The sequence below is a fragment of the Agelaius phoeniceus genome, chromosome 11 (genome assembly GCF_051311805.1).
Source record: "Agelaius phoeniceus isolate bAgePho1 chromosome 11, bAgePho1.hap1, whole genome shotgun sequence".
In the NCBI taxonomy this organism is placed as follows: Eukaryota; Metazoa; Chordata; class Aves; order Passeriformes; family Icteridae; genus Agelaius; species Agelaius phoeniceus.
Window position 1 is genome coordinate 6467282 of NC_135275.1, and position 21084 is coordinate 6488365.

Genomic DNA, 21084 nt, shown 5'->3' on the forward strand with positions numbered 1-21084 from the left:
AGCCCTCTGAACCCTCTCTCCTGGCTCCTCCAAACTCTCCCTCCATTCCACTGAATTCTGCAGTCAGCCCCAGGTGCTGCAGGTGAGACACAGCTCCTGCTCTGCAGGGCTGTGCCTTGTTCACTTCCCTGGGGCTGGGCATCAGTCCCCACAGCTTCACCCCACCACTGTCCTTCCCTGCACAAGGGGCCTGCCTCCCAAGGGCTGGCACCCCAAAGGAACCTGAAGGGTTGAGCACATCCATCACCCAAGCTCAGACCTCCACCCTAAGGTGCAAGAGGCTGGAAAATGCTCAGAAGACAGTTGTGTTAACAAGTGTGCACAGTAATATATTTTATTCCCTAAAAACATGTTTTTAGCCAGTCCAGGAATACAGATTTGGCCTGAAGCAGCTGGAAATAGGAAAGGTCAGATTTGTACAGGAGAGGGCTTTATGAGGTGCCTCAGCACATCTGTTCCTTGCAGCTTGGACAGCCCTGCTTCAGGGGTGGACCTCCTGTTCCACAGCTCCAAGCTGAAGAACCCAGACATGTTCAGCCCCACCAGCCTCCCCCTCCCCTGAAGGGAGCCATTCTTCAGCACTTCTCCAGGCCATTCCAAACCCTCTCATCACAAGGTAGAACAATTACAAAATAATAAAAATACTCTTATTAAAACATAGAAATTATTAAACAAGTTTCACACCCACACATGCCAAGCACAAAGGTCACACCAGCACACCTATCTCTGCTTCCATGTGCAGCAGGGGTCACCCCAATACTTCCCTTCCAAGTCAGTAGTTTCAGTGCCAAGCCTGCAAGACCACTCTGGACTCCATGATTCAGAATGGGGCAGGGCAACACAGCTCCCAAGTCCACCTGTGGCTCTCTCCAGCCCCAACAGGCCTGTGGCTGAGGGAAGGTGTTTAATTTGATGATGAATATACAGACACTCAACAGCCACACAGGGTGCTCTACACACTTCTTCCTACAGTAAACTTTCTTGGAACTATTTACACCAGGCATGGAGCTGGTCCAGGTCCCTTCTCCCTGCTGCTCTCCAGACTGACATCCCAGACACCTTCCTGCACCTCCTGCTTGTGGCTGCATCCAAGAAGTGCAGTTCCACCTGGTGCCAGAGAGCCCAAAGCAGCAGCAACTGCAGAACTCTGAGGAGGCCAGAAGGCAAGAAAACCCTGTTAATTCTGCAGTAAAAAATGGATGAAGGAATGGTAAAATGAGGGTAACTCAGTCCAGGCACTAGCCAGAGGCTTGGCCTCCAGAGGCTTGCTGCAAGGGCAGGATTCTCCACAGGGCAGCATCAGTGCTTTGTGAACAGTACCCCAGGCAGTGGTGGCTGCACATTGCCTCCTGCCAGGCTCTGGGCAAGTGTGCTCTGCCCTGCAGCCTCTTCTCCAAGCCTCTCCCAGGAAGTCAAGGGCTCTCACAGCAGGAAAGTGTCCATTCTGGCCTGGCTGCTGCTGGAGGAAAGTGCAGGAGTGGCAGATGCTGGCCTGGAGACCTTCTTTTTGTTCCTAACTGGTAATGGACGGATTTCTGCCAGGTTTGTCTGGAGGTAAAACTGTCAAGGAAAGCACAGATCAGTGCTCTGGGAACACAAGTGATCCAACACCTGCTGCAGACCAGCCTGAAACACAGACCTAGCACCCATATACCTGCATCCCTGAGGACAGGATGGGCTTTGCTGCCTTCTCACGGGAGCAGAGCTCAGGCACACGCCTGTCCCGCCTGTCAGGGAACATTTCCAAACACAGGGGGTTTCAACTGGATATTAGGAAACATCTCTTCACTAAAGAGGTGGTCAAGCATTGCAACAGGCTGCCCAGGGAAGTGGTGGAAGTCCCTGGAAGCATTAAAAACCATGCAGACATGTTGGTTAGGAACATGGGTTAGTGGTGAGCTTGCTAATGCTGGGTTGGTTAATGGTTGGATTCTGATCTTAGAGCTCTTTGCCAACATTAATGATTTCATGATTCTGTGCTATCTCCCTGCACATAAACCAGCATTTTAACAGCATATCTATTTGAGTTGCAAGACCTCGTGAGCCAGGACACTGTGCAGGTGAAGGCAGAGCAGCCAGAGCCTGCAGCCTCCCATGGCAGAGCAATCCCAAGGCAGGAACAGCTCCACACCTGGGAGGGTGAGCTCAGCCCAGCCACTCCTCACCACTGTGGAGCAGCAGCATCCCACAGAATGAGGGCTCCAGCTGCACAGGCTGGCAGGCACACAGCCAGAAGAGGTTGGGCTACACTGCTGCTATAGGATCTCAAGGGCATAGGCAGTCCCTGAAAATTGCACTGATTTCTAGCTGATGCACTCCTGTCAACCAGCCACAAGTGCTCTCAGCAAGTTCAGGACCTTGATACCTTTGCTGAGCTCAGATTTGTTCAGGGAGAACTCAGATCATTCCTTGAGGACCCCAAGTCCAGTTTTTGTAGAGACCAAAGAGAAGATCAGAAATGAGGTGCCCACAGCATCAGCAGTGCCACACAAGCTGCAGGAAAGGATACTGGCTCTATGAACTTTGTCCTGCCTCCCATGCCATCGTAGCCTGTCCTCACCTAGGAAAGAGAAACAAATGAGCCTGGAGCAGCACACAGAGCCTTGGCTACTTCTCCTCATGCTGGGTATGGGGAAGGGGGAGTCTTGCAGGCCACAGCTGCTGAAGAGGGGTTAAAGGCACTTGGAAACACTCAGTACTTGTGCTAAGACCTCACTTTTGGAAAAAGACAGACCCATGGGTATTAACAAAGTTTGGGAATATTGGGCACTTTTTCAGATAAGCCAACCAAGGCTTAGGATTTTGTCACTGGGAGTGAGGAATACAAGGAGGATACCCCCTGCGCTCCAAGGAGGTGGAGGAATAGGACATTGAGAGCCACTTAGTCTGCTGCCAGGAAAGGAATGAGCATCTGTCATCCCTGGAGCTCTGCAGGACTGGGAAGTAGCCAGGTTGTGCTCTGAGATTTATTTTCCACACACTGTATGTGGCAAGGTAAAAGCCTCATTCACTTCCTCTTTCAGGGTCAGTTCAGGACAGAGGTGGCAGTGCCAGCCCCGGGCACACTCACCAACTGGACAGTCATACTTACAGAGCCCATGTTCCTGTGGGAACCCAGCAGACCACCCGAAGATGGCTTCTTGGAGAGAAAAGAGTTCCTGATGAATGCTGGCAAGAGTCCTTTAAGAGCATCATCCTCCAGATCATCTGCCCCGTTCTGTCCCACAAAATAACAAGAAAAGCCCTTTAACCAGCACAATCTGCTGAATGGAATCCACATACAGGCAGCACTAATAACACAGACAGCTATTTAAGGTAATGGTTACTGCCATACCACGTCAGGTTGGAAACTAGCAGCTTCCAACCTCCCACTGGGGTTCATGTGGAACAGTGCCGAGGAGGCAGGACACTGCCACCAGCAAGTCTGGGCAAACAGCCACCTCAGCTGACCCCACAGGCCTTGTGGTCAGCTCCAGTGGTGGTTGTGAAGCACATCTGGGGCAGAATCATCAGCAAGCACGTGGGTCCCCACCCTCCTTTCTCCTGCCCAGTTCCAGGAGGCCTGAGGCAGCAACAGTGTTTCTAGGAGACCATCAAGGAAAACACTTTGAAGCACAGACTGGTTCTATAGATGGGCCAGTCTATGGCCACAAGGGAGAAAACAGATTCTTTATTCCAAGCTTATTAACAGCAGAATCAAAGAGGCGACACAGAAAAATCAAGATTAGTCCTTTTACCTCCACTGCTTCCTTCAGAACTTTCTTCGCCAGATTTACCACAGGAGGCCTGTAAGGAGCCCAAGGAGCAAATCAGCAGAGATTTATTGTTCAAATGGAACTGGCAAGGACAGACAAGGCCAAGCAAATGACGACAAAGCTTGCAGCACACCATCAGGCAGCTGGAGAGATATCTGATCTCACACAGAAACTTCCAAAGCAGTGAGACTTTGATCTCCTTTAGAAGCAGAAAGAGGAGGGAAAACTCACGGCTTTTTATCCAGCTTCTGCCTTTTTGCAGGGCCGAGGGGAGCTGTGCAGGGCTGGTGTTCAGGGGTGGCCACGTCGAACGTGGCATCCAGATTGATCTCATCGCTGTGGGCCGGGCGGTGGAGCTTGGGATGCTGCAGCTCCATGGGAGCAGGGCTGCAAGGCCAGGAAAAGCATCAGTCACTGAGCCACTGCCTGCACCCAGGGGAAGGTAGAGCTGCACCCCACGACACTGAGTGCTCCCACAGCAGTAGCACCAGGAGCAGAGCCCTGTTCTGCTTACACATCAAAGAAAGGACAATCTGAACCCCAGAGTTTAAATTCTATGTCCCAAATTACTGCTCCCTCTCAAATGCTGAGCGCTGTGACACCAGCACCCAAAGCCCAGGAATCACACTGACACACTGCTGCTCTGTGGACACAACCCAGCTTGCTCTACTGGGCTAATGGCACAGGCTCCTCAAGAAAGGCTGCATAAAAGCAAATGTCATTTCTCAGGACAGATTCCTCTGCCTAGCTGAGATCTTTGGTCACCATACACCAGTGCATGCTCATCACAAGGCCAACTCTAAAGCCACAAGAACAGCAGCTTTAGGGATGTTTCCCAGACAGGCCACAGTGACAAAGACTTTTTCAAAATCCAGGCCATTCCTCCACCCTCTCCTGACCCAAACCCTCCGAGAATTTTCCACGTAAACCAAACATCATCTCATCAGCTACAAGAAAAAGGATACAAGGAACAAAACCACCATACCTCTGCAACACCTGCCGGACTAGTACATCTCTGCTTTCTCAGTTAAACTGTCAACTCTGGCTTTGGACCTGTCCCCTACATGCCTGTACTGTGTGTGAGGATGCAGCTCACTAACCTTTCCAAGACTAGCCGACTGAGTGTTTCCCTGGTTACAGATGGGACCTTCAGAGTATCCTGCAGGATGTCTATCTTTTTCTTCAAACTCTGGAGAGAAAATGGAAAGCAGCCAGTGAGATAAGGAAAAATTTAGCAATAGATACTTTGCCCCTTTTCCATAAATCAACATCAGGTGGAGCTCAGAGGTAGGCTGGGAAATTTAGTCACTGAGCAAAAGCCAGCATAAGTCCTGGCTTTGCAGCTGCAGACCAGTCTGCAGTAACTGGCAGCTGGCCATGAAGAAAGATATTCTCACCAAGATCTCCTTGTCTGCATTCTTCAGATCTTTCTGTGTGCTTTTTAACTCCTCCTTTGTCTTCTCCAACTCTGAAGTCGTTTTCTGCAGCTGCAGAACACAACAGAGTGTGGGTTATACTTACCTGCCTAAGGGGAACTGCAGAGCCCTGTGAGAGCAGTGTGCTCTGCAGCACATGCTACTTCCCCTGTTTAAGGGCTCCATTTTCCTGTGTCAGTCTGATCAACCTCTCCTGTACCAGTGCAATCCAATCCCTACCCAATTCCACAAGCTGCCTGCAGAGGGATGTCCAGGGCTGCTTGCCCAGCATTTACGCCTCACGGCAAGAGTTTTTCACTGCTCTAACACTTGGTGGCTGCATTCTAAATTCCTGCAGGACTTTGGACACAGCAGAGCACAGAAATCACAAACCACAGGCAGGAGGATGGCTGTGCATCAGCAGTGCTGGCACATGGACAAGCCTGATTCAACAGGGAAGCATGCCAGCAGCAGGGGTCAGGAAGTGGCCTGCTACCACTTCAGACACTTCAGCGGGTCCGGGAGCCTGGGCCAGCTCACACTCTGTGGGTACAGTCAGCTCTCTGGCAGCCAAGCCTGGAGCCCCTTGTGCACTGACTCGCATCCTCCTGACCCCACCGGCCACCACAGCTTGGGGCTGACTCAGCCAGGAGCAGCCCAATTCCAGCAGCAGAACCTTGTGGAGGGGTTAACTTCTCTGGGGAGCACAGCACAGCAATCTGAAAACCTCCTTCTGCATTTGAGGGGACAGCAGCGATGGCTGAGTAACAGAAGTAGGCCAAATCCACCCACAGCTTCTCACTTTGTTGGCTTAGACACAGGGATGCCCCAGGGAACACCTGTGCCTTGGGGAGTGAGGCTACACACACACTTTTCACAGGGATGCACTACCAGAACAAAGACAGTCCTGCCTGACCTGAGCTAACAGAGCCCAGCCATGCCTGGAGCAGGGGGAGCACAGCAGCAGAGGCATGTCAGCATCCCCAGGCTCTGCACCAGCTCAGGAGCAGCCCAGGCAGGCTCTGTGCAGGGCCACCTGTGTGTCCTCACTGTGCTTTGGGAAGCTCTCCTGCCCTGGGCACAGCATGGTGTGGGAGCCCTGGCCCAGCTCAGTTGGCTGAAGGCACATCCAGTCACAACTGGGTGTGACTGGATGTGCCAAGCCAGGACTAAGCCCTGCTCAACTAATTCTGGCTCCAAACCCCTTCCCACTTCCTTAGGGGCCCAGTTCTGCAGCAGGAGGAGCTGGCAGCTGAGTGCTCAGCAGAGTAGCCAGATGAAGGAATTGCTACTTCCAGAACCCAGTGGGAGCAGTGGAGCACCTGTGTGCTGCTGCCTTCCAGCACAGGCTCCCTGCCAAACTCTGGCTGGCTCTGCACATGCTGCCCCAGCACTGTCCCCAGAGACCACCCTCCTGACAACAGCCCATGAGCTGTTTGCTCACCACATCACATCCTGACCCAGAAACCCAGCCTGGCCCTTCCACACACCTGTACCGATCAGCATGGGAGGGGGTCACTGCAGAGGCCTTGGACCTCAGTTATGGACACGGATCTACAGACCAGATGTCACCCTGGCAACTCACACTCTCCCTTTACCTTATTATTGACAGAAAACAGCTCCTTTTTCAGCTTCTCTGTCATCTCACCAGAGATCTTCCGAGCCTCCTTCAAATTCTCATATTCCCTACAAAGAGACACAAAGAGTCACACTGTTTGTAAGGCAGCTGAGCCAGAACTTCTCAGAGTCAAGCCAAGACCCTCAAATTGAAGCTGGACCTGCAGAGCCACCAGAGAAAACCCAGGAGACACAATGCCCTTTAAGGAACAAAGATGAGTGAGTGTACTAACATTGTCACACATTCCACTACACCATGGGGGAGAAAAAACCTGCATGGGGTACCATGCCTGATTCCACCAGCAAAATGGGAACCAGAGCCAGGGGTGTTTTAATTGCCAGTGAAAAAGACAGAAAACAGAGCACAGCCTCCATGCCAGCAGCAAACAGGGGACTTTGCTTTAAGTGACTTTTCAGAGACTTCCCACTACTGGCCATGCACATTCATTCCCAATTACACCGCAGGGACACTTGCCTCATTACAGCTTTGTACCAAAGCTGCAGTTATTCAGCTGCCATCAGAACAGACAGAAAAAAAACTCTGTTTTTTCCCCAGCAGGACCAGATGGATATCCAGGTAGGGGAGGGGCAGCAGTGGAGGCTTGCTTTGCCAGAGGCCACAGCTGCACAGTGCAGTGCTGCAGAGGGCACAACCCAGAGCTCTGCATCCGCTTGCTTTCCCCCGGGCATGAGAGGAAAGCAGAGGGAATAATCATCATCACTTCATAGGTGCACTGACAACTCTGGAGACAGTTCCCATGGTGACACACATGTCACTACAGTGACAAGAAGAACAGTTCAGTGTGACAGGCTCCAAACTAGGTCCCCAGGATCTGTCAGTCAAAGCCCAGTGGAAGCCTTAAGAGGTGGTGAAAGCCCCACAGAGCCCATGTGCCTGTGGGTGCTCGGCAGAGGGCTCTCCCTGGGCACTCCCAGGACAACACCAGCCAGCTGTGCCAGGCCTGCAGCACCTACTTTTTAAGGGAGACACAGTAGATTGCAAGCTGCTCCACCGCTGCCTGCCCGACTCCCATGTCTCTGATCATCTCCTCCACTTCCGAGCGCTGGCTCTGAAGCAACAGCTCGATCCTGCACCAAAAAACACAAACAAAAAACATACCCTCAGCACATGAATCACAAACAGACCTGGGAAAGAGACAAAAGCCCTGCTTCCCCTTCAAGGGGCTGGTGCAGCCTGAGCTTCTCCTGCAGGCACTCTGGGTGTCATGGGAGAAGAGAGACAGCTGCCTCACCTCAAGCAGGGCTTTTCACTGGGGAAAAGCAGCACTACTTGGACTAGAGAAGGGGCAGCTGCACACACATACTGCACATGGAACTGATGCCCAGCTCTTGGTCCCTATAGCCCAGTGGCTCACTGTGCTCCTGGGCTGGCATTCTGCCCCAGCATCCTCTGATAACAGAAATGGCACATAGCCATGCTCAGTGCACTAGAGATGAGGCCAGTACCCTGCCTTGCTGCTCTTTAAGGAGAGCAGCTGTCTGCAAACAGCAGGGGCAGGAGGCATGTAAGGGCAGCTAAAGCAGCCATTTCAAAGTTCAAGATAAGATGATCCAGCACATGGAGGTGGGTGCTGCAGCAGGCCCAGCAGGACCCTGCTCCCCTCCCCAAAAAGGGAGAGGTGTGCAGCCAAGCCTGCAAGGCCAGGGTGCACCCCGGATCTCACCGCTCCATGGTTCTCAGCTTGTTCCGCAGCCGGCGAGCCTCCTCCTTTGAACTTCTGTTATCCTCCTGCTGCTGCTCCAGGAATTTCATCTGCTTCTGCAGGGAAGGAAGCACACCCAGCCTGCTGTGAGGCTCCAGGGATTGCTGGAGAAACATCCCGGCTTATGCACGCTGCAGGCAGCTGGGAGCACACATTGGCTGAATGCTCTCACCACCTCAGCAGCCTGGGATTATGGACTCCCTCCCACTGCACCCCCAGCTCTGCTCCCCACAGCACAGCAGGGTCTCAGTGCTGATCACAAAGTGAGGCTGGAGCTGAACCCATGTCACAGCCCCTCTCTGCTGCACAGTGCCCTGTACGCAGCAGTGACAATTTGTTTTCAAAAGCAAGGGAGTCCACAGCAAGCAAATCTTGCTATTGCCTTTCCCTCCGTGCACAGCTGATTGCTTCAGCCTCCCAACTCTCCTTGCTATTAGCTGCTTAAAGCATAGATAGGAATGAGTGGGTCTCTTCTGGAAGACCTGGGTGAAACCAGACACCCCCTAGGCATTTCTCTCACCTGCTGCAAGTCTATTGCAGCCTATTGCTGTCACAGGCATATTTTATGAAAAATCCTTTTGCCAGGATCTTTTCTCCTGAGAAGCTGAGAAGCTTCAGCTTCTCCATGTTTTGCTGCTTTGGAATGTGATCTGGAGAATTGTTTACCCAGCATGTGAAATTGTTTTTACTTGATGACCAGTGACAGCCACCTGTGTCGAGGCTGTCACAAGATTTTATTATCATTCCATTTCATTCCTTTCAAGCCTTCTGATGAAATCCTTTCTTCTATTCTTTTAGTATAGTTTTAATATATAATTTTCTTTTAATATAATATATATCATAAAATAATAAATCAGCCTTCTGAAACATGGAGTCAAGATTCTCTTTCCTCGTCCTGGGACCCCTGCAAACACCACCACATATTGCCTCTCCAGCAGTAACACAGAACCTCAGCTGAGATGGAAAAGCACACATCTGCAGTGTGCCAGAGGATGGGGATAGCTGAATTAGCACCATTCTGATGCATCTGTGCTGTCTAGGTTTCTGTGTGCCTGGGCACTTTGCACAGCAACTTTGAAAGGCTCTGGTTTCAGCACAGCGCTGATTGCAGGGAAAGGCCTGGCAAAAGATCATTGCCTTGTAAAGCTCCAGCCCACTCAAGTTCAAGGATTTTATCCACTTCCTGCCACAGAAACCAAACAGCGGTGAAACCACCAGGAAGCTGAGGAGGGACAGTGTTGCAGGCTCATGTGTCACTCTTGTTTAACTGGAACCTGTCTTTGGCTTTTCCCTAACCAGAACTCTCAACACTCCAGATCCCCACAGCAGTGTTTTGTGCCTGGTCAGGGCAGAGGCCCCAGCTTCAGCCAGTCTGAAACTGCAGCAAACTGGCAGTGCCAGCAGAAGACATGCCCAGCTCACAGCCTTAACCTGCGTCACAGCAAGTTAAGCCTGTATTTTCACTGCAGAAGTTTAGTGCTTTAATCGTTAATGATGCAGTTTAAGACAGTGCTTGGCATTCAGCTGGGAAACCCCGTACACCACAGAAAAGATACCTCCAGGTCCCTAATCCTTCTGCCCTGCCCAGCTTTCATTAAAGGGACTTAAGCATACAGAGAGGGTTTTGCAGCAGGGAAGATAAGCACAAAGCCTCCTCCAGAGGTGTCAAGGCAGGAAAACCCAGCACTGAGATGCTGAGTTGAGCAGCAAGTACCAGCTTCCACTGTCACAGTTATTTCTGCTGGAGTAGGGGGCATCAGAGGTATCCTGTCACTGACCTATCCAGGATCACACCAGCATCTATGGCATGGCCAAGATCCAGGCTGCCTTTACATGCAAGCAGATTTGATATAATCCCATGGTTGGGCAAAAACAGTTGTGCTGGCCCAGGGTGAGGCCTGCCTGGCATTAATTCCTTACTCCTTCTGTCCTAGTATCAGGTAGATCCCCCAGATGCTTCCTCCCAAAAGAGCCCAGCTGCAGGTGGCATATAGCACGACAGCACCACGACACATGTCTACAAGCTCTCTCTGGGCCACTTGGCCTTGAAGGTCAAGAAAAAGGATGTAGTTTAGGACACTGGGTCAGACAGCATGGGAAGTGCAGCAGACACTTATCCCACTTTCCAGCCTGCAGCTCACAACCTCACCTGCCTGCACCCCACCTTCTTGAGACAGGCACATCACCTTCACACAGCACAGACTGCCCAGCCCAGCATCAAGGCAAAGCTGCTCCAAGACATCCCAACAAAGCTGCTCCTGCTCCTACCCTCTTCCTCTTGCTGTTTACACATAGTACATGACTACAAACTGAGTCACTGCACACTGAAGCACAACAGGAATATTTGATCCCTGGACTTCACAACATTACTAACCTAACTGAGGCAAAGCCCTGGCAACAGAACAGAGACAAGAGAGTTAGCTGGATCAGATCCCACTCAGCTGAAGCCTGCAACTCCCCCTCCATAATTTTCAGTTTGATTTCTCCCCCCAATCAAAGTAAGAAACTAATTTTCCTTGAATCCCACTTGGCCTAAACCCATTTCAGAAGAACATTCTACCTCAGGGAACCACTGTTTCAGCAATGGGGTGCTGGGGCTAGTTCCCACACTAGATTCCTGCTACTACCTTTATGACCAGCATTGCCACTTCATTAGTGAGGCTCAGCCACATTCCTCAGGCTGGGCTGGCATTTCTCCCTCACCAGGGATACCTCTACCTTGAGCACCTGTACACAAACCACAGGCCTGTAGGCTTTTTATGCCTCTGAATCACCTCAGGCAGAGCACAAACAGGACCTCGAGTCCAGCAACAGCACTTGCTTGGATTAATCAAACCAAAATGAAAATCTAGGTACCAGACCCAAAATCCCACCAGCACAATCTCTTTATTAGCAGGATCTGCAGAGATCTTCAACAGAACTAACACTGACTGCATGATGGTTAGCCCTACTGGGGACAGGAAGGGTACCTTGAGAGAGGAGCACAGCATCTCTGTCTCTCCCAGCATCTTCTGGAGTGACTCTATCGTGGCGTTGCGCACATCCAGAGTGTCCCTCAGCCCATCCACAACAGCCTGGCATTCCCGCTTTTCCTTCTCTGGAAAGGAAGAAACAGAAAGGTCATGGCCTGGTAACCCAGACTCCAGTTGCAGCACAGCAGCAGCAGCACACAGACTGCTGGCAGGCTCAGCTCCAGGCTGCCAGGATTCGGCCATTCCTGGAGAGAGCCATTTCTCTAAGTGGCGTCTGCACCAGGGTCTGTACTGAGCAATTGCTTCTCTCAGTGCCAGCAGGCTTCAAGATTTCTTTACTAAAGATAAAAAATTCCCTTTAATAGCTTTCCAGCGCCAGCCCTGCTAGCATTAAGATGATGAATCTTAACTCTTGCGTTTTCTCAAAGCCAGGCTTGCACAAGGAAATAATTCCTCTCGAGTTACACCAAGCTGTCATAGAGCTGGAGAAGAGAGCTTTGTATCCATCCTCTCCACATGGAATCTTACGTGTCAGGAACCCCTTTGGGGGCCACTGAGCAGCTGTATGCAGGGGTCCACCAAGCTGCTTCACGTGCCCTCACTAACCCCAGCACCTACATCAAAGGGCAGGAGGCAGTGACACTGGGGACATCACAGGACACAGGACAGCTTAAGTAGATTCCCCAAGTGCCCACTTTTTGCAGGTCACAAAACCTTTGCATCCTGCTCTCTCTCCTCCTGGCAATCCAGGAGCAAAGCACATGCCCCTAACCACCAGAGAGAAGGTGGTGGAAACCACCACCAGATTTCAATTTGTTTTGTGGAGACAAGGGAAGGACAGGTCAGAAAGCAACAATCACTATCAGGAGCTCCTAGACCAAACCAGGAACAGCCAGCATCATTGAGAAGCTCAAAGCAGTTGGGTAATAAGGGAAAGCAGGAACCCCTCCACCTAACCTCCACCTAACCCTGCTAAGGGGCAGGGTAAAACCTTCAGCTCAGCATCTTCAGAGTCTTTGCTAAAATTGCCTGTGGCTCCAGCCTGGCAATAGTAGAGAGCCAAAGAGTGACTTTCCAAAAAGTTTGTTCTCCTTGCAAGCCATCCAGTTTCAAATTCTGCCTCCATATCCTGTGGAAGCATGACCTGCAGTGAAGCTGCACTGTTCAATCAGGGAGTAAAAGAGCCATGTGGGACCGAGGAACAAGAGAGGAACATGTTCCAGCAGAAGCACACGGGTGGCTTCTCCACTGATCTGAATAACCCTTTCCCACCAGAGGCAGTGCCTGGAGATGCTCCCTTGCATTTGCAGGGACTCCACACCCACTGGAAGAGTTAGGGCTTCCCCCTCCTCCGTTCCCAGCTGCCCAGAGGCAGATGGCAGGAATCAAACCCCTCCGTGCTGCAGGAATGATTTTTCAGCTCATTCAGAGTGCCTCCCACAGAGCCTGCTCGGAGCTCGGCACCTCTCGAGCCATTTGCAGGCTGATCAGAGCCTGGCAGCTCCACAGCTCCTCTGCAGCACACAGAGCAGAGCATAGCTTCACATGGAGAACTTATACACAGGAACCAGCAGAGAGCAGAGTACCCACAGCAAAGGAGGCAGGAGGTGGGAAGGAGCTTCGCATTTCCAGTATGAAAAGAGAATGGGACAGGGAATGTCAAATCCAACCTCTACTCACCAGAAGCCGAGAAGATTAGCAGGCCTTCAAGCAGTTTTTCTTGGATAATATCCTAGTAAGAATCCCAGCCACCTTCCCCAGAAGATCTGGCTCTCTACCAAGTCACTAAACTCAACCAAGCTGGCAGGAGAACAGGCCTCAGAATAGAGACGTGCAGACCATCCAATTCTACTCTCAGGCTAAGGACCGAATCCTCAATCTACTGGCTATTCGTGTCTGTCTCGTGCATGCAGGGAACGCAGAGGAAAGACAACTCTTGGGGCGTGGGTGAGCCCCCAGCATTCTTTAAACATTTTTTTACCCTTCTGCTAGCATGTTTTAGGATTTCTGTCACTTAGACTGACATTTTCCTTTTGCTGCTCATGACTCATGTTCTGATGACAGGCTGCCTACAGACGATGCTTAAAACCCATCGACAAGTCTCCAGGGCTTTTGCTTTTCCTGCCTCCCTCAAACATCCTCTAAAATTAAAGATGGGAAGATGGAAGTGCGCGCACACTGAACTCCGTCTGCTCTTCGCGCGACACATGTGGCAACAGCCAAACAATTCCAATGCTGCTTTTGGACACCACTTTCACCCTCTCATCTGTTGGAGGGAATAAACCTTTGCCATATGCAGCTGTGAGTTTCCCCTCAAGCAAACCAAGGCTTTTGCTTTCAAGCCTGCTCCAGATAGAGCTGTGCTGCAATTCTGTAAGCTTGTGATTAGGAAGGGGGCAAAAAAATTGCATCTACCTGTCTAAACTTGCAGTGAACTCCTGAGTTACAGCAGAGCTGGGCCAGGCTGTGGTCTCAGGCTCTGCCATATAAGCTTTGCCTCACTGGAGGTGTTCTCGCCTCAGAAAAAGCTCTGAAGAAGTTGCTCTAGCGAAACAGCTTGCAGCCTGAACCATGCCCTTGGCTTCAGAGAGGGGTGGCCTCTGCACAGGGGCTCCTCAGACCTGGCCAAGCCACCTGGCACAGGTAGAGCCCAGGAGCTGCTGATCCCCTGCAGGCTGCAGGAACTCACCTTTCAAGGAGAGCTGGGCCTTCACCTGGTCCAGTTCATTCTGAAACACAACACAGAAAACCCCATTAGGAAATACCCTGCAGAGATGCTTTCACCAGATCTTAAAAAGATTTCTCAGCAGGACTTTTGGACCAGGCAGGTACTGAGGAGGGGATATAGAAACAACAAGCACGGAGTTACAAGCCAGGATTATCACAGGGAACGGAAAGAGCACCTCCAACTGGCTTTCTTCAGGGGGAGAAGAGAGGATTGCAGCTTCATCTTAGCCTTGTCAACCTTGTGTTTCTCACACTGTCAGTCATCCTGTTTTAGCTGAATAATTTTGGAAGGCTCTCAGGGAAACACAGGAAGTCAGGCAAGAACAATTTTTATAATGTTTTACCTAAACAAGGCAATAAGGGAGGAATGTTGCCAGACTAACTGGATCACTGAGAGTTCTTTAAACTGAAGTGAACTTTAATCAGATGGAGGTGGGAGACAGAAGAGCACAGCCAGACACCTGAAAAGGTAACCAAGCATGCACTCAAACATGCTGACAGACACTGAAGTCACTGCAGTTCAGGATGCTGATATGAGCTAACAGCTCAATCGAATGCTGGAAACAGATCACTGAGAAACCAATCCATAACACACCAGCTGAGAGTGCACAAAATCTCCTGGGTACCACAAGGGTCTGAGGAGCATCAACTATTTCTAACGCCTTCATCAAGGATCAGAAAGAGGCAGCAGATGCCCTGAAGTTTAAATTAGAGAAAATGAAGTGATATAATTTAACACTGGCGAATAGCCAAAGGAAATATGGAGAGGTTAAAAAGAGAGGCTATTTATATCTATATATATATTTAAAAGAAAAACCAGAGAGATAAATATATGCAGGAAAGAGTCAACAGAAGATGACTTAAAAAGCTGTGTTAGAGAACTGCAGAGGAAAGCACGTAACAAGTCAGGCAGGAACTGCAGTGGAATAAAACCACAATAAAATGCCAACACAGGCACACAAATCTGTGCAACCCAGAATGCTACATGCAAATCTGAGCCGAGAATAGCACCAGCAGTGACCACAGCTCTGACAGGACTGGAGCTAGGGCTCTGCTAGTGACAATAAAGGCAGGAAAGGCAATGTGGGATGTAAAGCTTGGAAAGCAGAAGGGACTAAATGCAAAGCCGAGCAGAGCTGACTGGGACTTGCCCTAAGGGGCACAACTGCTGGAGGGCTAATGTGGAATTAACTCTGCTGCAGGAACTATTCTGAAGTAGCTTCCTCAGAGTCCTATTCAGGAACGATTAGTGGGCTCACAAGATGTGCTAATTTTCATGATAGCAAAGAAACCCTGGGCTACTTCAGGCAGCTATGTAACATTACCTCATTCATCAACTTAATCTGAAATCCCTCATCCTCCACCACAGCTCCTAAAAGCCGCTCCCAATTTTCTCTCCTCCGAGAGAAGCTCTCCTCTCCCTGCCAGACTGAGTTACAAGATCACATTTTCCCAAGATCAAACGAATATATCCTGACCACAAACAGACAGCTGTCCTCCAAGGCTTCTACCTTCCCCAGCAGGTTTACAGGCAGGAATCCTCCCCCCACCTCCTCTTCACCAAGCTGAAATCTCATTTGGAAGAATTCTGCAGTCCCCAGATCATAAGCAGCTCTTGACAGACTCACTGAGGTGTTACACTCCAAAACTCACCCTTTTCCTGCTCTGGGAACAGCCACATGGAGACTGTTCTGCTCACAAGGACCATCTTTAAATTCAATATAGGCTAAACCCAGGTTCAGTAATGAAGGAAATGCCTGGACACTTAGCCTGTGCTCCACAGCTACTCCAGGGATCCAGGTTCCCCCTGGTGTTTTTATTGAAGTTTTAGCCTGGGGGTGGAGGAAAGCAAAACAGCCCCAGCACTCCTGTGACTGTAAACATTTCTGAGTAACAGCAACAGTGAGAAACAGAAACAAAGACAATTACAAAAGATAATTTGGCTAATTTTGCAACAACAGGAAGGGGTTTCAGATCATGAGGGAGCTCTTCCAACCACTTCACTGGGTGCCAAAGACTGGTTCTCCGAAGAGAATCCCAAGCTTGTCACCCCAAGATGACAAGCAGACCACAGCTACATACTTTGCTTTCTAGCAGATCCCTTTTATGGCAGGAGGCCAAATGCTCATTCCAAGACAGCTGTGGGCTGCACAGATACAGCTCCAGTTGAATACACAGATGAACACTACTCTATGCCCAGGCTCTTGGAGGGTCAGGCAGTGGTTCATCACAAACCTTGGATTTTTTTTTTTTTTTCTTCCTCAGGTGAAGTTACTCCTGGCTGAGGATACCAGAGGTTCTTATCTCATCCTCTGAAGAGCCCAGGCTTGGCCCACCATGTGTTCACTTTGAACTGCTGCCTGGCCAGAATCAGACACACCGTCACAGGCAGATGTCACATCTGGGTGGACATTAGTCCCTCACCCATTGTGAACAAGGCATCAGTGCTCTTAAGGTACTCCACATCTCCAGAAACGAGGCAGCACACCACATGAAACTGCTTGCAGCAGCAGCAGCCTGTACAGTGCACACAGCAGTGAATACCCACACAAGCTAATGATGCTGATTTACCCAGAAAAGTATTTGGTTCTTTCTGTTGGTGACCTTAGAGCCCTCATTAAGCAGGCTGTACACTGAGGCTAGATGTTGCTCTGACACATACACACAAGATTTATAGGAGCAGGAGGAGTTACCATTAAGCTTGTTGTGCAGGAGCAGCTCCACAGTCCTGCCCTTGAGCAAGGGAGCACAGTTCTGCACAGCCTGCCTGGAGCAGAAGGCTGGGGGAACCCATTTTAGATCCTGGGGTGGGGGTGAGAGAGAACAGGAAGATTTTCTAGGGCGATTCTCTCCAGACAACCCATTCCGAGTCACCCATCTCATTACACCTGTGGGAATGGATCTCAATCCATACGAAAGGAAATGTATCTGCTGTGAGGGCATGCAGCTCCAGGGCCCAGAGATGCTCCTCCACTCCTCTGCACACTTCAGCCTTCAGATTTGTTACTGGTGATCTTGGAGAAAGACACTGCTACTGACATTCTAGTCTGGCTGGCTTTATTTTAAAGACATACAAAGTACATATAGAATTGTCATGGCAACTGCTAATTATGGTAATTGCTGCACATGCTGCTTCTAAACACAAGAGGGTACAAGCATCCCGTTATACCAAGGTCAACCGGCCACCCTTTTTTTGGAACAGATAATTCCAAGACAGAAGGAGCCGTGTTTCATCCACACTACACAAAGGAGAATGTGGAACAGCCACTCTGCTTTTATCCCTACTCACACACAACTCTCTGCACCCAAAGGTGGCACTTGCAGCACACCACCAGCATCCCAGCTCCAGCCAGGATTCCGCCAGGACCCAGCCTCCACGTTGTTCACTGCTGCTGGTGTGGCTTCAGGCAGTTCCTTTCCTCATCTCTCTTGGGGAATCACCCAGCCCCACATCCTTCAATCTGCACAACCGCCCTGCACAGAAGGTTCCTCCAACGGCCCCTTCTTTCCAGAGGGGTTAGCAGGGCTCACACACAACCACACCACAGATACCAGCAGCAATTCACTGCATCTGGGATTTCCCTTCTCTTGTCATTGGGAACAGCTCTGTACCCTCATTCCCAAGGGAGGAACAGCAGTCTGATGTGATGGTGTTTCAGAAGGTTTCCAGGTAAAGTGAGAAGCAGAAGGAAGAGCAGGAAGAAGAGGAGGCTCCTTCAGTCATCACATGGGATTTGGTCAGAGGGAATGCTAAAGAGACTGATATGCTTCAGGTCAGACACATGAGCACAGCAAGCTCCAGCTGGGGAAGCACCTGCTGGCAGAGGACCAGCAGGCCAGGCCACCCTCCCAGGAGGCTGAAGCATCACATGAGGAAAGAACTCCCCCATCAAGTTACCTGCAAGGTCTCAGCATCCGGTGCTGCTTGCTCGTCCAGGGTAACATCAAAAAACAGCTTACTGATGATGTGTCTTTTGCTGACCTAAACACAGGAGACAGAAGAGTTTGATGGGCACAAATATGGAAACAACAGATATGGAAGACAGATGGAGGGGGAGAAGGTACTGTCTTGTGACAAGGCCATGAAAGGCAAATCAGATCACGTGTTTGACACCATTAGTGCTGATGCTCTGCTTTGGCTCAACAGCACAGCAGCAGACCCCCCACTCAGTTTCTGGCAGTGTGACTCCAGCCAAGCTCCTGAGCTGCAGCAGAAAGATTCAGACATTTCTGAATCGAGCGCAGTCTGTTCTCTGGCAGCTCAGCCCAAAGCAGCTGATGCTGAGCTAACATGATGCCAAATCCTAAGACAGAAGTACGTGCTGCTTTCTGCAGGCAGAAGGTGCTGTAATTGAATTTGATAGCTCTCCACACCTCCCCCATGCAGTTACAGCTTTGTGTTTTAAGTATTATATACAGTCATGACACCAGCTAATTGCATGGTTACTGCCACATAAGATGTTATTTCGCGATAACTCCATGGTAACCCAGAGATGTAAGAGGCAGAGAAGAACAGAGGGAATCAACAAGTCAGGGAAGGAACAAGGGCCAAGACCTTGAGAGGAGGAAAGAAGCACGAACACAGAATAAGCCCAAGCAGCAGCTGGCTAAAAATTTTCGTCTGAGAGTGAGGAAACATCTCCTGCAGCCACTACGTGCCAAGACCTGCTGGTGGCATGAAGGCTGGTGACACAAGGGACTTCAAAGACGTTCAGGTACCAGTTAAGCCAATGGAAACCCAAGTCTCAGCCTCCTATCTCAGAAGCAGAGCACATCCTTCCTTCTCTCCCCAGCCACTGCTTTTCTCAAGGGAGGGTCGAGTACTGCTAAGCCAGGAGGGGTTGTAAGGCCCACGTGCAGCAGAAGGGGCTGTTCACCTGACAGCAATGGGCTGGGCACACCACAAACACCAGTCAGGTGCCCCACTAAGCCCTTGCAGCCCCTCCTGTCATCATGGCAATACTTACCCAGCCTAAGGAAAAGCTGTGAAAACCCATAGCCCCTTTTGAAAGGAGCTGCAGTACAGACAGCAGCAGGGCACCCTCAGCCCAGTGCAACCCAAAGGGCTGTGAAGGGGAGTTCCTCTCCTCTGGGGATTCCCAAATGACAGAAAGTCCCTCTGCTTTTTACCACGAGCCTTTTTCTGGCATCACCCTAGGCCAGAGCTCCTTGGTGCCACAGGCGTGCACAGGGGATGGCTTTACCTGGTTTCTGCACTGCGGGCATGTCCGGCTCGGTGCAGTGTCAAACCACTGGAAGAGGCTGAGAAAGAAAAGGAAAACACAGTAAATCCTTACAGTCCTGGAGCACTGCTTCCAGGAGCCATGCCCCAGCTCCCCAGGAGACAGCAGGATGTGACTCCTCATCACACAACACACTAAAGCAGAACTGCAAACCTTCAGTCCAGCGCTGTGGCCAGCCAGAGCTCCGTGTTCCACACGCATGCTCCACCCACATCTCCAAGACAATTCCTGGCTGAATTTAGCATGTGAGCTTATCTTTAACAGGGCAGAGCTTTTGCAGAGCTCAGATCTCTCTGGGAGACAGGCACTGAGGAGCCACAGCTTTGCAGGAGCGAGTGGATGCACACGGGAGCTGCTCTATCAGGCTGTGACAGTCAGCTCCAGCCCAGCCAGCTCCAAGGGTGCCACTGAGTACGGATCTCTGAGCCAGGGGTGCCAGGCTGGGCTCTGCTCTGCCACGATGAACACAAACCTGCTGGGCTCCCCAGGACAGTTACTAATGCATTCTGCAACCAAGCCATCACATCACACTGGAAAGGTTTATTTTGGGAGCAGGTAATGATTTGGAGCTGGCAGGTTCCCTTTGGAAGCTCTTCCTGCTCCGCTGGCTGCTGGCAGAGAGCAGGCCCGAGCAGAGCTGCTGAGTGAGAAGTGACAATCACACCCGTGGTCCTCTCCAAGCTTGTTAGCCAGGAAAGCAAATGCCCACCCTCTCCCCACACAAAGTTTATTTCCTCAGAAGAACCATTTCCTTTCAACACAGTCCTAGAAAAGCACGGAATTACCAGGGCACCTTCACCATAATCCAACATCAGTCCCTCCAAACACCCTGTGACACTGGCTCTTCCGGAGAAGGGAGCCTGCAGGCAGCACAGCGACAGAAGCACAGAATCAATTAGGTCGGAAAAGATCTGAGCTCATCGAGACCAGCCTATGACCGATCACCACCGTGCCAAGTGCCACATCCAGTCCTTCCTTAAAGGCTTCCAGGGACGGCGACTCCACCACCTCCCGGGACAGCCCGTTCACACGTGTGATCAGCACAGCCCGGGCTGCTGCGGCAGCTCCGTGAGCTCCTCCGAGCCCTCTCGCGGGACCACACAAGGTACCCACGGCTGACGCCCACGGCCGGGCCCGAGCCCCCGCCCGCCCCGGCGCTCACCAGGCCTGGTGGAAGGTGTGCCCGCAAGGCACGGCCGCCACGTCCCGCTCGTTGTCGAAGAAGTCGGAGCAGATAGTGCAGTGTGCGCGGATAGGCATGGCGGGGCGGGACCGGTGACCAGGGAGGCTCCTGAGGGTCGCGGCCCCGGGGCTGGAGCGGCGGCGCGGCCCTGCGCGGTTTGAACGCGACCGCGAGCGCGCCGCTTCCGGCCCGCCCCGGAAGTGACCTCAGGGGATCACGGGCCGGGGCCAAGGGTGGGGCTGTGTTGGGTGGGCGTGGTCTATGGTGCGTGCCCGAGTGGGCGGAGCCGGTGGGAGTAGGCGGGGCTCTCTCCCGGGCCCCCCCCCACGCCCGGCCCGTGCCCCGCGGAGCCCCGCGATGGCACCCGGGATTCTTCCTGGGATCGTTCTCGGGATCCTTCCCGGGATCCATCCCGACGGCAGGCGCTCACGGGTCCTGCTGCCCTCGC

General features: G+C 51.4%; 1 protein-coding gene across 3 annotated transcripts; it reads right to left on the minus strand.

Moving 5' to 3' along the window:
* Positions 1 to 303: 303 nt before the first annotated feature.
* TRAIP (TRAF interacting protein) lies at positions 304 to 21044 on the minus strand. Of its 3 annotated transcripts, XM_054640142.2 has the most exons (15): positions 20616 to 21044; positions 19415 to 19472; positions 18109 to 18192; positions 14173 to 14212; positions 11481 to 11608; positions 8473 to 8567; positions 7763 to 7876; positions 6769 to 6856; positions 5153 to 5242; positions 4856 to 4944; positions 3987 to 4142; positions 3738 to 3786; positions 3092 to 3217; positions 2510 to 2560; positions 304 to 1548 (listed from the first exon to the last, which is right to left on the minus strand). In XM_054640142.2, exons 1-15 carry the CDS (start codon positions 20711 to 20713, stop codon positions 1423 to 1425), a joined length of 1392 nt encoding a protein of 463 aa, XP_054496117.1. In that variant the 5' UTR covers positions 20714 to 21044; the 3' UTR covers positions 304 to 1422. The 3 variants fall into 3 exon arrangements, with proteins under 3 accessions (XP_054496117.1, XP_077040909.1, XP_077040910.1); XM_077184795.1 differs by lacking the exons at positions 304 to 1548; positions 2510 to 2560; positions 3092 to 3217 and adding an exon at positions 3232 to 3582; XM_077184794.1 differs by lacking the exons at positions 14173 to 14212; positions 18109 to 18192; positions 19415 to 19472; positions 20616 to 21044 and adding an exon at positions 12441 to 12616.
* Positions 21045 to 21084: the final 40 nt, after the last annotated feature.